Source organism: Rissa tridactyla, chromosome 5 (assembly GCF_028500815.1).
Source record: "Rissa tridactyla isolate bRisTri1 chromosome 5, bRisTri1.patW.cur.20221130, whole genome shotgun sequence".
Classification (NCBI taxonomy): Eukaryota; Metazoa; Chordata; class Aves; order Charadriiformes; family Laridae; genus Rissa; species Rissa tridactyla.
The window spans coordinates 34,992,208-35,010,135 of NC_071470.1; the positions used below are offsets into that span (position 1 = coordinate 34,992,208).

The following is a 17,928-nucleotide window of genomic DNA, read 5'->3' on the forward strand; positions in this document are numbered from 1 at the left end:
ATACATCAGACTTCAGTATATCAAGTCTCCAAGGAGCCACATGTTCTGCTGTTATTGAGCACAGCCACTTGTATGAGATTAGGAAGTGGTGGGGGACAAACAGAAAGGTCTCTACTATGCCAGATTAGCTTGTCTCTTAATGACAAAACAAAACCCCTCCAATTCTAGAGACTGACAATAAAGAAACCAGAAGAAAAAAACAAACAAGGCTATGGCAACAAACATAATTCCTGCTGCCATAATATTACTGCTATGTATGAACCCTCCCCCTTTACCTTTGATAGAGTTTGTAGCCTGTGACAATGCTCTACAGGTTAAATTGAATTTAAGTCTCATACAGCCACAGTAACTGCAATTCCTTTCAATGCTCCAATTCCTAGCAGATATTACAGGTTCATTATGCAAGAAAAGGACAGACCCTGTCATCTTGCGCCCACAGATAAGCCTTCAAAAAATGGAAACTGCTATAAAGCCAGACTACCTGATGAGCTCAAATAGGAAATTCTGTTTGCTAACTCTCAAAGGATACACTGAATAGGAGGCTCACCTCAGCTAAGCACACTCTTGTGAGCCGTTTCTTAAGCTGTTTCACCTTCTTGAGAGCCTTCTTGGTATTAAACACAGGAACACTCATTGTTGGTGTTTTAATATTTGCACTGGCCACCATCAATATTTCCCGCAACCTTTAAATAAAGAATGATGATCCAAATTAAGCAACAAAAGCACCATGCAATCAAATAAACATCTAGTTCATTTAATTAGGCAGCACGCAGCAACTGCCAGTTCCACCAAAGCCATATGCATCACGAGCTGTGGTTACCATTGCAGTGCTTCTTTTCGCTTTTCTGGTTCCTCATCAGGCATAGCACAACAGTAGCCCTACTGCCTCCATTAGATTATCACCCCAATTACGGGAAGAGACTCGAGATGACAATAACAGAAGAACTAATGAAGCCTGTTTCCTAAGGATACACAATGCATGCCTCCTCACACTTTCTCCCCCTCCCCTGCTTCTCTGAAGTAACACAACCATCTCCCATCGAAGGCACGACACCGACGCATGAAGCCAAGGTCAGCACCCACACCCATGTTATTCAGAACAAGCTGATGACTGGCTGGTAAACACACGTGCGCTGATAAAGTCACTGTCACCATACAGAAGAGCCAGGGGAAACCCCAGCTGCTATAAAACAGGTCTCTTTCTACATAGGTGATTAACAATACTAAACCCACAAGATTTCATAGTTGCGGTAAAATGTTGTGTATGGCAGAAATAGGTTTAAAAGTTCGTAGGGGGAAGAAGAGGTCAGCAGAAGGCAAACCCACAAAGCCCCATTTCTTCAGGTTTATACTGTACTGAATAAAATACAGAAACAAATAAGTCACTTGCTATACATCAGATAAGAGTAAGGGGCCTTCACAGATATTTTGTATCCCGACAGTGAACCAAAACAACCTAAAATTGTAAAACATTAAAATAGTTCTGAACAGGCACAATTTACAATTAAGTTGAAGGATCATTTGCTCTCAAGATTACACATATACTCGCCAGTGAGATTAAGCGCTATTACACAAGTGCAAAAAATGGCAAAGGACCCACTGAGAACACAGTTTTCTCACCTTGGAATACCCAACGTGACATTCATTTCACCTCTGCCAGCAAAGTGGAAGGTGTTCAGAGTCATCTGTGTGGAAGGTTCCCCAATACTCTGAGCTGCAAGAAGACCTACAGCTTCTCCTGGGTCACAAAGAGATCGCTGCCACTTTAAATACAACAAATCCTTTAATCTGGAGACAGGAAATAAGAAGTTAGCTCAATGTAATACAAAATAAAGAACTTGGAAGAGACTGAAACATAGCTCAGTTCAATACAGTTACCTCTTTCAGTCAATTTCTCCTGGGAGCTTATGGATAAATACACTCCAGAAACCGTAAAATTGTCTCTCTAAATCTGATCTGACAAGTACAGCCCGTTATCACAGAACTGGGGCCTTTGCCAAACCATATTTTACTTCTATTCTAATTCCCACAATGTCAAAAGAGAATCCATCTACTCCCACTTGCTCATCTTACCTGCACTGCTAACTCCAAGGTGTGGCAAGAGCATTTTTTTGGATTTTAACTGTTACTGTAAAGTATTATTTTATATGTAGGGGGACAGCAATATGTTGCTGTTATTCCATAAAGCCTTTGCCAAAGCCCTTAGCAGCACAGAAAATTCAGATTTGGAATAAACAGATAACCAGGGCCTCACCACTGCACACTAAGCGCATCTGGCTTTCAGGAAACATTGTGAAACCCACCACTTGGTTTCGCAAAGCTCACATCAAAAATAAAAGTTGATAAAGACTTTTCATCTTTAGCAAACTCAGTCCAAAAATAGGTTTGGGGTTTTTTTTTTGTCTCAGTGCAAAGTAGTAAAGACACAGAAGTTATTACCTATCAGAAGAAAGTGCTGGGTGCATATAACTTTGTCTGTTCTCAGATTGCCATTTGTTGATATAATCTTCGACTCCATTTTCAAATGTTTCTGAAACAGATGCAAAATAAGTATCTGGACGCCAAACACCGAGGCTTGGGTCAGGACACTTATTTGTCTTCTTCAGATACTTTCTTCGTTTCTTCTCATCTAGTTCATACCACATCTTCAGTAACTGAAAGTAAGAGGGGATTTTTAAGCAGGCTGGTTTTTTCACAGTAAGACCAAAACCAAATAACCCAGCAATCAAGCCACAGAGAAGGAGGAAAAGATTACCTGTATAAAACTTAAGGGTGTTTGTAACACACACAGCAAACAACTCAGCTACCAATATGACATTCTCCATTTTCTGACACTTACACTTTTGATCCCAAATGATTTCAAGGTTCTTTACAAACTAGAGTTATCTACCCATAGTAACTACTCCAGAAATCAGTGAAATACGGCCCTCTAATAACGATTTTAACTTGGGAGGGAACCTCCTTGACATACTTAAGTCTTTACTTCTAGCTGACTACCACCTTGCCTGTCTAAAGCTGGCAGGACAAAGGAGCTTCTCTGATTTTCAGCTGTCAACATTCAAGCACAATAGTCCAGCAGAGACCTTGAACATAGCTTGCACTTTATGCATGCTAATCAGTTTTACTTCTATTCTTCAGTTTGCTAGTCTTTCAGTAACATTTCAAATGTTGCATTTAATAAAGAAGTTAATAGTGACTTAAAACAAGAAACCGATACAGAAAATGAGCTAACTTATCTTCTACGTCTTGCTATTTTATGAAGGAAGAAGTAGCTTCTGCCACAGAAGTCTGTTCACTGAACTTTATAATATACTGATACAGAGACAAACATGTATCTGTATCTACCTAAGCTACTAAAAGAAAAAAAACAAACAAATAGTGAATGAATCCCCAGGCCAAACTGTTTTGATCATCAAAAGTGCCAACTGCAACAAAAATTCAGAGCTGATAAATGAACCAGTGATTAGGCATAACATTTGCAGACAAGCTCATGGAATTCTGTATCTCAAGACGTTCAACTTCAGAGTTTCATCCTAACTGTCCACATTCTACCAGAGTAAATTCCTTGTGAAAGCAAGGCTGTGAAGCATACAGATTAGTAACCTGATGTACAAGAGGCTTAAGCAAGAGTACATTTTTGAGACACTAGGCAGGGCTGGCTCAGCTCTCTGATCCTTGTATTTAAACAGGATCTCATCCAGCTAACAGGTACCTGTCCATGCAAGAGAGATCTCTGTGTACGTGAAAAAAAAACAAGCCCAAACTCAACTCGCCACCAAAAAAAACAAACAAAAACAATCCCCCCAAAACCACCCACAAACATCAGCTGTTTTCTAAAACCAGTTTTACCTCAGAGTTTTTGGCCTCTGCCCTAGCACTAGAGCCCACAGGCTTTAATAAATAAATCTCAGCTAACCCACACAGCTGACATGATTCGTTCAAAAGGTAACTGGTATAAGTAGACTGTGAAACACTTTGGGACGCTTGATCCAGGTGGCCAACAAGACCAACCGCATCCTTGCTTGGACCAGAAACAGGGTGGCCAGGAGGATTAGGGAAGGGATTGTCCCTGTCCCCCTGCACTCAGCACTGGTGACGTCACACCTCGAATACTGTTTTCAGTTTTGGGCTCCTCACTACAAGACACTGAGGTGCCAGAGCAAGTCCAAAGAAGAGCAACAAAGCTGGTGAAGAGTCTAGAGCGCAAGTCTTATGAGGAGCAGCTGCGGGAACTGGCGTTATTTAGCCTGGAGAAAGGGAGTGTCAGGGAAGATCTTATCACTCTCCACAACTACCTGAAAGGAGGGTGTAGCGAGGTGGAGGTCGGTCTCTTTTCCCAAGTAATAACCGATAGAGAAAATGGCCTGAAGTTGTGCCAGGGGAGGTTTAAATTGGATATTAGGAAAAATTTCTTCATCGAAAGGGTTATCAACCACTGGAACAGGCTGCCCAGGGAAGTGGTTGAGTCACCATCCCTGGAGGTATATAAAAGATGTGTACATGTGGCACTTAGGGACATGGTTTCGTGGTGGACTTGGCAGTGCTAGGTTTATGGTTGGACTCAGTGATCTTAAAAGGTCTTTTCCAACCTAAATGATTCTAGGATTCTATAAAAAGCCATTAAAAAAACCCCATATAAATCACTGAATTCTGTAACTTTTATAAAGGGCTTGGCCAATTCAACTGCCTCTGTGTTACCTGTAAAGTAGCAGGATCTCTTCCATTTTTGATTTCTCCTCCTGGAATCTGTGCTTTTACACTTGCCATTTTCTTTTGTGAAAACATCAGAAAACCCCCTTCTCTTTGCACCGAGTTTTGGTGCCTGGCTCGCCACTTCTTGATGGCTTTGAACTGCTCGTTAGCTTGGTGAGACTCCATCCTTGCTAAAGCTTCATCCAGATGGTTTGCCTTCTGGATTACCTATAAGAAAGTTATATGTATGATTATTCTTCTCTCCATGCTCACTATAGCAGAAAAGGCAAAGCAAACTGAAAAGGTCACCTGCTGCCACTCAAAACGTTCAGCTGCTGTAAAACAATTTTAAAAAATGGTTTTCAATGCAACTGAGACAAAACTCCTTACATCTTCATGTGACTATTGCCATTCTTTAGTAACCAGTGATAATACTGGTAAAAGGAAGTTAATTAAACTTGACAGACTGAAGAGTAAAGTCATCTGTATTAAATCCAACTGCAGAATTAGAATAGATGAGAATAAGGAAAGCACTTGGTGCTCTGTTGAAATTGAGACTGCTCTAATTATGCCACAGACTTAAGACTCACTTCCATATTTTGAATACAATGGCAAATAAAAACATAGGTTAATCTGAGAGTGACTGAGAGAAACAACTATGCTGATGGATCCCTAACAGATACGCCAGATGTTAACCGTGCATTTCAGTCCTTCCCTTCACCCCAATAATAAATACTTAAGATTCAGGTGTTCTACCTCATAGTTATCTGCAATGAAAGGGAACTGCTTGGGTTGCAAGAACTGAGTTTTAGGGATATCAAGCCCATCTTCTCCATACAGAAACTGCACCACACTGCCATCACTATCTCGTACAGTCAGGTCATACTGAACTACCAGTCCTTCCAAATGTTTTATGATACACCTGTTCCAAAGAAAAAAAAAAAAAAACCAAAACAAAACCAACACAACACTGTTAAGAGGTTACAAAGCAACAAGGATGATACAACTCTAACATGAAAAATACTGTTTTCATTAATACCTTAAGTGTACTTAAGGGCTGATCAGAAATTCTGGAAGCCAAAATCATACAGACACAACATACAAGTGAAACGTGTAATAATATTGCAAAGCTATCTGTATGTTGCTTCCTTCAGTTTCCTTGGACCGAAGTGACTTAAAATGAAATAACAAATTACTCTCTATTTCTGCTGTCACTCTTAAGCAGCTGTCTGAAAGAAGGGGGTAATCCCTCCTTTAGAATCACTCACTACCCTCTAAAACAATTAAAAAGTTTCATCATCTTCTATATACTGGAGGTGTTGCTTGAATAAAGGAGAGCACCACGCAATGTGGCCAAGACAAACTAGAGTTGCCTGGAATTTGTACATCTTTACTTGTACCAGAAAAAAAGATATCTCATTGCTGCTGCTATATGACAGAGATGATAAAGTTCTACTTGATCTAGTTCTCTAGCAAGTCGGCCTTAGAACAAACATTCAACGCTCAGACAACAAACACTTTTCCAAAAAGCAAGTACACTGAAGCTAATCTAAGCAATGCAGGCGCTTCTTCCAGTCTACAGTACTCTACAAAAAAAAATAAATAAAAATCAAACAAAACAAAAAAAACCAACCCCCAACCAACCAACCAAAAGGACCTTTTAAAGGTTCAAATTCTAAAACAAGCCTCTTACCTTTGCAGGTATCCAGAACGGCTGGTTTTCACAGCTGTATCCACAAGACCTTCCCTGCCAGCCATGCAGTGAAAGAAGAATTCCTAAACATAAGCACAATACCTTCAGCATTCTGCTAAGTACACCAAGATGGGCAATTTGTACTCTTTCTCAAAAGCCACATATGAAAAATAGGTGAACAAAGCTGATTTATCTATAATCGCAGACACTGTTTTAAAATAACAAGATTAAAATAAGCTTCACAATAAACTGCACAAGCAGTATTAAACTTACAGAAGGTTTGATCCCAGTGAGAAATCTGCCAGTCACAAATCCTCCTGAGCTAGGGGAAAAATCATAAGGCTGGAAACATGGCAGTGACTTGCCAGATGCCATCAGCGGAGGTCTTCGACCTTCCAACTCAATCTGGCCCAGCAAACAAGAAATCTAAATGTAGACAGGAAAAAAGGAAACATCACTTTTCCATCTAACTTTTTGCTCATGTAAGTTCAACGTTTCTTCTTGAAAAACACAGTAAAAAAAATTAAAATGTTCACAAGAACTTCTCAATAGCTTACATTCCAGGACAAATTACATCAACACATGTAGCTGCCAAGTATTCTAGCTGTCATTACCTGCATTGTATTTACAGTGGATCCTTTGGCTCCTGACTGTACCATCAACTGCAAATTGTTCTCTGGAAAGCTCCTGTGGAGACCAAGGGGCATACAAACCTAAAGAGTTGTGGTGGGGGGAAGGGAACAAAACCTTATTAATAAAATATTAAACAAAAGCAATTCCTGTTGAAGGCTTTAAAAAAGTGAAACAACGAGTAATCACAAACATTCCTATTTATAATTTTAAAAGCATCCTGAATATTGAGCCACCTTGTCATTCAGGGAGGACAAGGATGAGGTGGTGAGGCAGTATGTGAAGCCTCATGCCAGGGACAGATGGAAAGATTCAGCCTCCAGAACAGTCAGGCACCCCTCATCAACATGAACTTAATAACAAAGTCTTCAAACAAGATTAGTATAACACAGATGCCTCGATGCCAACCTTGTTAATTTCATTGTTGTAACTGTTTACTTCCTCTTTGAATTTCATATCAACCATGTTAAAATCCCTCTGGTCTTTGCAGAGATGGGCATCCTGCCATTTTCCTTGGACCTCCTCACATGATGCTGTTTCTGGCAAATTAAGAGCAGCTCTAACAGCCTGAAAGTAAAATATGGGGGGTGTCAGGTGCAAAGCAGGCATGATTAAACAGGGCAAAGTTTCAAAAATTTTTAATTATGGGGGGAGAAAAAAATTCTGCCAAGACAGACTTACTTCAATACCATGCTGGCTTGACTTTTCAATGATTTTTTTTCTTCTGTGGTCTGCTTCAGGTTTAACCAAAATATCTTCAATCCCTGTTAAAGAAGAGAGACAGAGCACATTATGTTCTAAGCTAAAAAAGGATCTAGGAAGGAACTACATTTGATGTCAGGGATTTTGAGAGCAAAGAGCTGGAAAAGAAAGTCACAATTAAAGATACAATTAAAATAATTGTTAAAGTCAGACTAACTGCAGTTTGAAAAGAAAAAAAATTCTGAGTGGCTTTTGGAGGGAGAAGGCATAGGCTGTCAAAAAACCTACATAACATCAACAAAGCTAAGCTTTAAGGGTGCAAAACCAACTTCCTACCTTAAAAAGTCTTAACTTCAACAGTTTTATAAAATCTTAATCAGTGCACTCACACAAACAAATGTGTTACAGGCCAGTCACATGAAACTGTTTCTTCTCTTCCGCCCACTTCAAAGTTCCTATTAGCTGAACTTTGCAGAATCTGTCATTTCCTAGCTTTTTTTAAAAAGGTAAACTGAAAATACAGACCCTTGTGATGGCAGGGCCAGGAGAACAACAGTTTAGAACAAATCAAAGGTTGGAATCCTAACTCCTATAAGCTATTTGTAAACAGCTTACAGTGAGTGCCACTAAACTGGCTGGAGCACATGATGGATGAGGAGACGCCAAACGACGTGTTTGTCCTTTAAAGATACAAGGAAACAAAATTTTCTTCAAGAGGAAAAAAAATTTGACAATGTATACAGTCAAATGCTGGCACAGGAACTCAGAGAGGTTGCACAATCACCATCCCTGGAGATATTCACAACTTGACTGGACATAGCCCGGCACAGGCTCATCTGTCAGGACTTGTTTTGAGCAGGGAACTGTGTTAGATCACTTCCAGAGGTTCCTCCCAGGTTACAGCACTTGTAAGGGGACAAGTGGGACACTTTACTAGTGAGCTGCACACATGTTTACAAGGCAAAGGCGTCTATGTCCCCATCGCATGTCCCTCTATTTTCACTCTTTCTGTCCAGCCTTGCTCTCCTTTTCCCATTACAACCTTGCCTCTTCTACTTCATCTCCTCCTGAACCTTATTCATCTCATCCCAAAGTCTCATTTTGCTCTGTCCCAAATCATCTCATCTTCATCAAATCCCAGACTCCTGCCCCAGTCCCACTGCTCTTTTTCTGATGTTTTAACTCCCTAGTGATCCCAGGCCCATGATCTTTTCCTATCTAGTTTTTGCACCCTGGCTCTCAAGACGTATTTTCTGTGTCTTACCTTAATCACCTTCTTCACTTCAAAAGATCTCCTTCCTTTTCCCTTGGCTCACAGCAGTCTGTTGGTTCCTCATTACTGCTGTCTAACAGTTGACCACGTCTACGTAACTCTAAGTGATCATATTGTGCCTTCAGATCAAAGCCAATTTAAACCCTCGTGCTGTTACATACTATAAGTATTTCAATAGTATAAAAACATCTTTTAAAGCTCTACATGGTAATTTGAAATATTTCAACTATTGCAAGAGGAGAGAGTACAGTAAGGGTCAAATCCTTATTGTGTGCCAAGTGCATTTTTGTATGAGTTTGCAGAGCTGTAATGAAAGTCAAACATTTAGCAAAAGATTTACAGTAGAATGAGATATGCAAGACTTGATTAATAACCCCTCAAAATTCTTCCATCTTGCTTTATCAGTTGCTCTGGTTTCTATACAACAATTCTTTTTCAGAGAAGTAAAACCAAGGACTTATAGGAGGTTTTGATACAAACAAAATTTCAACACAAGACATCTACACTGTTTGATATCTCAGGAGGTGCTGCACAACAGCACTGGTAAATTAGTCCTTGTTTTACTCACCCATTGTAAATCCCCTGTACAGCTGCAGATAAGCAGTAAAGAGGCGTCCTAGACATGTTAGCACTTTCCCACTGGTTTCACCCCCATAGATTTCATAGCAACAGTGGACAAGGCCATAGGCAGAGCTGCCAAAGTGAGCTTTGTCCAAGACTCCACACAGTAATTCCCCATTTCTAATAATAACCTGAAAAATAAAACACAGCTATTCAGGAAAACAGAAATTTTGATCTTATGATCTCTACAGGTTTTTCTGTGTAATCTACATGAAAATAGGTTTAAGTTTATAAAGCCCACATTTGGTGAACAGTTAAATATGATAACGTTATCTATACTTCCAGAATTTATAGCAGAAATAAAACTTCTAACACCATCTGTATTTTTCCACCTATAAAGTCAAACAATGAAGACACGTGGTCCAACAAAAACAGATGGAATCTGTATCAGTCAAGAACAGAACAGTTCTTCGTGACCCCCAGGCCTATCCTCTAATCACCACCTTCTGGCAGTAACTGTTGCTGAATATCTGGTTTTAACTTTGTCATCCGCCTGCTTCCCTTCCCATTCCTCTACTCTATACATGCTTTTTTTTTTTTTTTTTTTTTTTTTTTTTTTTTTTACAATTCAGCCCAGCCCATCCTCCAGAGTTGCTTCCCCAGCATACCTGAGATTCACACATTAAATCAAGATTTAGACATCTGTTTGCAGGTCCCTTTACCCAGGCTCTTCCACCAATCTTAGCTTTCCCAGTCAAATTCAGTGGGAGCTGTTTTTCTGGAATGATGTTTATTAACAATGTAGAAACAACCTATAAAGAAGCAGGAACAGTGGCAGGAACTATTTATTTGCTATATTCCCTTCTCAACGTAAAGAATTTGGCATGGAGGAGAAAAGCAACATCCCATATGTGTTTTTTCCACTGACAGCAAAGGTTTAAAAGCTCAGAAATCTGAAGTTTACAAGACAGGAATATCCTCTTGCTATTCTAGCCTTTGAAAGACCAAAGAGCTGAGACACATAATTATTCAGAAACATATGGCACCAAAGATTTTTCCAATAAATCGATATGTACATATATATCTATATATTAAAAAAAAAAAAGGAAAACCGTTGTCTGTTGGGTTCTACAGGAAAAACTGGCAGAAAATTTCCCCTGATGAGACATTATGAGACATAATACTTGGACTGAATGTTAAACTCTATTAAATAGCAGCAAATGGAGCATTGACTTGGGCTTCCCAGATACTACATCAACCTAATGATGATTTCAACCAACAAGTCAAATACCAGAACATTTACTCACAACCTTTAAGCTAAGAGATTTAAAAGCCCTGACTGGCATAACTTAGTTTACTAGGACCAACAAATTCCTTCTCTGCTCCCATGCCCACAAAATGCAGGGTTATACTTCTATCTGCAACACTGTTCAGAACAGCAATTAAAAGTACTATTCTAATACTGTCATTTTAAATGAAAGACGACTCTGATAGGTCAAGTAACACACACCAAGATCTACATGGTGTTGATTAGACGATGGAATCTGGCTTTTCAGCAACCCTCAGCAGCACTGGTTTTAACATTAGCATTCTGCTTACTTTGGAACCACTGGCATTCTTTAACCAATAAATTATAAACTACCTGCTTTCCTGTCCATAATCTCTGTGGTTTCATAATGGCAGGGGGAAGGATTTTAATTCTTCCTTTTTTGTCTGTTAGTCCTCGGTAAACAAGCTCCATATATTGCTCTCTGGTGAAAAAGCAGCCCCGGATTGTCATGCTGACTCCAGAAATCATGTGATCCTGGATTAAGCCAGGAAGTGGCTTCCCATCCTAGAGAGGTAACAAGAAAAAAGTGTTGGAGGGATAAGAAGTCATGTGCTAGCAGCTCCCAAAATTATTCCAGCTGGATAAAAGCACTAAAGTCATTTGTAAAGAACTTGTCATCACAGCACAACTCTCCACTAAATCTCCTCTGGACACTAACATTAAAAGGAATGATATTGTTTGGATGTGCTGGGCCTTCTTTAGACGAAGAGAATCACAAGTGGAGACAGAACAGAAACAAGGAATAAATCTTAGAATTATAAAAAAAATAAACAAACCCAACAATCATTTATCATTCAACAAAACAAAACGAAAACCAATAAAAAATCACAGTGACTTCATGTAGGAATAAATTTATCTGACAGTTTTACTTACCTTTGGAACCAGATACTGTTCATCAGTAAAAGCTAAGGTGTAGGCTTCTGCTCTACCCAGCTCACTCTGCGGAAAATGGGCGTTCATTTCATCGCCATCAAAATCAGCATTGTAAGCCTTGCAGTTGGCATAGTGAAGCCTCAGCACTTTTTCTCCAGGCAGGATTCGGGCCCGGTGAGCTTGGATGGAGGGTCTATGAAGAGTGGGCTGGCGGTTCAGTAAAAGGACATCTCCATTTTTAATATGTCGACATACCTGCAAGGGAATTTTGGTTGCATGCCTCTGAAAAGACTGCAACTTAAAATATACACGTCCAATTTATTTTCTTCCTTGCATTAATGTTCTGCACAAAACTTTGTAACAGAAATCAAGACTACTTGGCCCTGAACGCCCTCTGCTCTCCACCAAACCACACTCTAAAGCTGAATATCCTCCATTAACTCCCACAAACCACAGTGATCAAACCAAGTCAACAGCATGCAAGCCACACTCTACCAATCTCTCCTCTCTCTTGGCAATATAGGGATCAAAGACTGAAAAAGAAAGAAAACTATGCCATTTGTAAATGAGAAAACAAACTATTTACCCAAAACCCACTGGGCTGAATTGATAATACCTGTTGCCATACACCCAGCACTGGACAACCTAGAATAAGGTAATAATATGACCCAGTAGCTGAAGTAGAGGCTGGGGATCTTTAAGTTATAATTTCATGTTTGAGTACAACATAATATATTCTTACCTAGAACAGAGTCTCTCAATACTATTTCATTTTAATTTCTCTGTCGGTAACACCCATACATCCATTTAAGTGATTATCAACAGTTTATACAGACTAAATACTGTTATGTTTACCTCCATGACAGGTTCTGAGAGAAATGACACCACAGAAATACTCAGTCATATATTAGATCTCTACCACGCCTCTAACAGAGACAGGGGTATGCATAACAGTCATTATGAAAAGACTATACATCATCAAAACTTTTGCACTAGCAGCTAAGTAATAAATTCTCAACTCTTGCAAGAGAAGGAGATATAGTCATTAAGAAGTTACAAAGGTTGACTAAGCTGTAGCACAGAGAACTCAAACCCTCCAGGAGCTCCAAAGAAACAACTGACCATAGAATCTTAGAATCCTTTGGGTTTCAAGGGACCTTTAAAGGTCATCTAATCTTTCACCCTCCTTGTGGCTATTCTTCAGAGACAGCACTAAGCATTTCACAAATGTTAACGTCTATACAAACAGATGGATATCAGTGTGGTTGTTTCTCGTTTTGTCATCAGTAAAATGATAGGGTGATGGTAAGATGGATCCCAGATTACAGCAATCAGCGCTAAAACAGAGACCACTCCTCCCCTGCTTGGTTTCACTACCAACATGGCTGACAGAGAACAGAGGGCTCTACTTTGTACATACACACGGGCAACACTGTCCTGGAAGACAGGTCACATCCACTGCTTGTGCTGTATCTACTCTACAAGTATACTGAATTTCAGCCTTCAGAACTACAACCAAAAAACTGCTCCAGATACAGAAAAGAAGAGGAAAAAAAAAGACAGAACTGGCTGAGAACGGCAGGGAGGCAGGGGGACATAAAAGCATAAAATGAAAATAGCATTTTATCTTCCAAGATATTCCAAATCGTATCTTGGAATAAAGATCCATTTATCTTCTTTTTTACCTTCCCAGGAATAGTCAGCTGTAAAAGAAAGACTACTCCCCATCTTGTCGAGATGAATGCCACATGCTGCACATTAAGAGAAGAGTAAAATTCAGGACGGAAAAGCGTTTTTTTTTTTAATTTGAGGAAGCTTTTCAAGCTTCTCAAGCTTTTGAATCAAGCTTTTCTTCCCACACCCCCCGGCAACTTTTTCTCAGCCGCCTACTAAAAGACAAGATAACTGTGCCCTAGGAGTCTTTGTGAGCGAGCCTATTGGAATCAGTAGCAAGGTGAGTAGCAGCGTTATTTTAAAAAAAACTACCACAGGCGTAAGAAGGCTTCGACAAGCCCTTTGTCATACTCACAATCTTCAGTCCTGACTGGGGTGCTCCTGAAGAAGGAGTGAGGAGTTGCTTGGCTATGGCTTCCCTCTGGGTCAGGCTGCTTGCACTCAACACTGTACGAGATCCATCTTCATTAATGACCATGGAGGCCCCAGGGTGAACTTTCGGGCCATTTATGACAGCCTGCCTCAGCTCTTTGACATTCCAGGGAGTGACTGGCTGAGGGTAAGTCAGTTTGGTAGCAAATACCTAGACAGGAGGGAAAAGAGGAGAGAAATAACTAGTTGCTCAACTCTGGCTTAAAACAGTACTAAGTCACTGAGAAAACAGCGTCAAATGTTAACTCATATAATGTAAACATAAATTACTTTAAGCTCGTGAATGCATCTCCTCCTTAATCTACTGTCATGCCAAATAAATACATTTCTGTTTTAAAACCATCTACCGTAAGAATAGAAACAATGTCCTTTTTATGATCTTCTACTGCAGTAGAAAAGCAAAACTCAATTAGCAATTAAAAAAAAGAAAGTATGATTTTAGATTCTGCAAACAAACTGACAAATACAGAGAAAAAGCAGATTATCACCAGGTCCACTATTTGCAGAAAGGCAAGCAGAAAAGACGATACAATGAAAAGCTCGAATTCAGGCTTCGTGTCATCCGCGTGGTTAAAAATCATTAAGGATGAATGAAGTTGGTGACGTAATTAAGGCCTTTTCTTAAAGGCTGCCATAACTGTTACAAGATACACTGTACAAAGAGCACAGGAAAAACAGGATCTACTTATAAAGTTTGCAACAATCCATAACCCCAGGAAGCAAGTACATCTTTTCCTTTTTTTAAAGCCTCTTTCCCAGATCTGGTCTTCTGCGTAACGGTAAGAATTTCCTGCTCTTCAATGCTCCTTCTTTACTAACACACAGTAGTAACTAACATACAGCTATGACACACTGGAGAGGAAAGAGTCCAGATGAGTCAGAAAATCTCTACATTTTAAACTATTTACTACATAGGTGAAAGTGTTACCATGTAGTTCAGTTCCCAGAAGCACCAAAAAGAAACGCTCCTTTATTTATTCTTACCATAGGAATGCCAATCTCATTGGTACCAATGTACATATCGGGGCAAATGACTGATCGAGCAGCGAAATCCACACGCTTTCCCATCATGTGCTTGCGGAACAGTCCTTCCTTCTTCTCTAATAGCTTTGAAAACAGAAGTTAAGTTAATGATTAAAATGTGAAAGTATGCAACATCAGACAGATGCTTCAGACATTACAGTGACAAGTATTGCGAAAATGCCTACATACTAACCACAAATATTTCACTTTTTTCTTATGCCATCAGCTTCTTGTTTTCACTGTCCGTGACACACAAAGTCCAGAGTCTCTAAGATTCTGACAGCTACCCACCTGACGAATACCAGGGTATTTTTCTGTTGTTAGTTTGTCCATATCACTATCAAATACAATGTTGACATGGCTCTGAAGACGAATCCAAGCATTGTACAGCTTATCTGCAATGGTCTGTCCTGTTATCATTGTCAGGACAGAATGGTCCAGAGGTTCATTATTCTCTCCTGTCTCCTATAGGAACAGAAATCAGAAACTTGAACTTAACAAAAAAATACCTTCCATTTACTAGGCTGAAATTAGAACACTAAATAGCAAATGAAACATTAGCCACTATTTTGCACCTCACTGAAGACATTAACTTTAAAAAAAAAAAAAAAAAGAAAAAACCCCAAACCGTATTAACAATGTACACTTAATTTTCAAATTATTACAACCAAGTGCCTCAGACAGGTCTACTCTCAAGCTTCATAAACTGACTTGGATGGGAGCCAACAAACACCACAGATACATATACCAGTGGGATTTTAAAAGATGATTGCTAATCAATCATCTCCTGGTAAGTGACAGTCCTCTTTACAAATCAGGTGTTACTGGTTAGTCAGTCTGTGCTATGAATCACTGTGCTACCAGAAAGTCCTATTCTTAGATAAAAATAACATAAATCCAAGAGCTTTCATCACCTACATCGCTTTGTTTTCACAGTCTAAAAATTGGTATACCACACATCCAAAACACATTAACCTCCTGCCATATGAAACATTTTAAAACATATCCCCACCTAGTGGCTAAATTCTGAGTAACTAAAAATGTTTTCAAAATATTTTACATATAGGATGTAAATCAAGTTCAGGTGAAAATAAGTCCAGTATCAAAGAACCCTCAATAATACAGTTCATCAACAAATATGAAAAGAGGCATGGTGACATACATTGTTACTAATTAATGTTATTTATGAATTTTTTGTTTCTATTTAGACATCAGTGATCAAAACCAACCACGATCACAACTGGCTCTACTAGGCTTAAAAGATAAAGTGGCTTTTTCCCCCCCCTTCATCATTTTTCTTTCAATGAGATGTTGGAAAAGTTTTATTATGAACTGTTGGTGCCATATATATTTCATTCTCCAGTAACAGGAGCCTGTTATGTCTCACATACAGTTATCTAATACAAAAAACATGTCTAAAGGAGTCTGCGTAAAGTATTTTTCCCTCTGCACCAGGCAGGTGAGTGGAAAGAGGCCTGAGAGGAAAAAAGGAAAAAAAACGGCTGTGGAGACAACTTCCAACAGCTCAGGCAAAAATTGTTATCCAACAGTTTAAACAGGAGCCTACCTGAACTCAATCCACATATCCAAAACCCAAAGAATAAGATAAAGAGTGAATCTTACCGTTTGTATTTCTTCTGTAATTTTTATTGGCTGACATTGTTCTTTTGCCATGAAAACCAAGAGCTTCCGTATCAGTTTCACATCTTTCATGACAGCCTGCAAGTTCACAGTCTGACCATTTGTAAACAGTCGGTCTCCAAGACGATTCACAGGACGATACCTACAGCAGATCAAAATTATTTTAGAAGATTAAAGCCACTGAGAAGTAGCATAATAAGCCTCAAACGTTCTAAGCTAAGTCTTCAATTAATAAAAAATAATCCCTATAAACTAACAGTGAGCATTTAAAAAAATCATATATTATCCTGGGACAGTCATAAAAGAGGAATGATTCCTTAACAAGAAATTCTACCAGTATTATACAGTTACAATACTCTATAATAATTTAAAATATTAATACTAAAATACATTTTATCATAATTAGTATTTCAGTCCTTTAACAAACTCATTTGAAGTTATAATAAAACTCATCATCAGTTACTGCTGTGATTTTTATTATTTTATTTTTTTTTTAAATACTCCATGACACTTTAGCAGGCCAGTGTCTGTACTACAGGTTTTCGCATCTCTGACTCCTGCAAAAAGTATGCTCTAAACCCCATGATTTCTACAAAAGTTTTTTGGGGGGAAATTTTACCTTGAAGGCGGAACCACAAGTAGATCTAAAAAAAACATGTCTGGACTGAATCCTGAACTGTCATGGGGATCCATCCCAGGGAAGAGATAACGCAAAAAGAAACCTAAAAAGATAAAATAGAAAAGATAAACTTATTAGCACTGCTATTGTTTAGGAATCCAAACCCCCACATGCATCTCATCAAGCAAGTCAAGACAATCTGCTAAGTTAAATCCTAGTGAGCTTGTTTAACACAAAAACATGTAGGCATACTTTAGAAAGAATTGCCATTGTTCTTTTTGGCCACATACATCATTTTTCAGAAACAACTATGAACATAAATATAGAGTACAGCAAAAGAAAAAAGCAAAACAGCAGGAAGAAACAGTTTCCAGCTACTAGCTGTGACTAATAGATAAAAATGCTTTGGTTTTTCCTGGCAACTGCAGACAGATTCGAAGTACAGGGAACTCAAAAGCAGAGACTGCTAAATACATTCTCAGTCTTTAACCAATGTAACTGTGGGGAATATTAGGTGCAGCACCATATAAATACCAAATTCTCTGTAAACAACAATTGTGATTTGTGGAGAGCCGCAATTCAAGAACAGCTAGTCAAACTATTCATTGAATCCAGCTCTCTACGTTCACTAGCCATCCGTCCTCCTGTAACAAAAATCTATCTTGCAGAGAGTAGCTCTTAAGGCAAAAGTCAAAGATTTGACAAGGAGCTCATACAAGAACATTTGCAGACTTTGTCCACGAAATGATACAGAAAACAAAGTAGTGTTGCTCTTAACAACCGCT

The 17,928-nt window shown here is 39.0% G+C and overlaps 1 protein-coding gene across 2 annotated transcripts in view; it reads right to left on the minus strand.

The window, feature by feature from the left end:
• The window catches only part of POLR1A (RNA polymerase I subunit A), a 35,356-nt gene that overhangs the window by 10,652 nt on the left and 6,776 nt on the right, over nt 1-17,928 (minus strand). For both annotated transcript variants that reach the window (XM_054202660.1, XM_054202661.1), the window contains exons 8-26: nt 17,144-17,246; nt 16,507-16,666; nt 15,175-15,348; nt 14,845-14,967; nt 13,784-14,011; nt 11,755-12,009; nt 11,194-11,385; nt 10,220-10,363; nt 9,559-9,742; nt 7,697-7,779; nt 7,424-7,582; nt 7,000-7,098; nt 6,659-6,811; nt 6,386-6,468; nt 5,449-5,614; nt 4,699-4,920; nt 2,440-2,654; nt 1,621-1,788; nt 548-683 (exon numbers count right to left, since the gene is read on the minus strand). In XM_054202660.1, the coding sequence (XP_054058635.1) occupies nt 548-683; nt 1,621-1,788; nt 2,440-2,654; nt 4,699-4,920; nt 5,449-5,614; nt 6,386-6,468; nt 6,659-6,811; nt 7,000-7,098; nt 7,424-7,582; nt 7,697-7,779; nt 9,559-9,742; nt 10,220-10,363; nt 11,194-11,385; nt 11,755-12,009; nt 13,784-14,011; nt 14,845-14,967; nt 15,175-15,348; nt 16,507-16,666; nt 17,144-17,246 (3,047 nt within the window). The remainder of the gene's footprint in view (nt 1-547; nt 684-1,620; nt 1,789-2,439; nt 2,655-4,698; nt 4,921-5,448; nt 5,615-6,385; nt 6,469-6,658; nt 6,812-6,999; nt 7,099-7,423; nt 7,583-7,696; nt 7,780-9,558; nt 9,743-10,219; nt 10,364-11,193; nt 11,386-11,754; nt 12,010-13,783; nt 14,012-14,844; nt 14,968-15,174; nt 15,349-16,506; nt 16,667-17,143; nt 17,247-17,928) is intronic.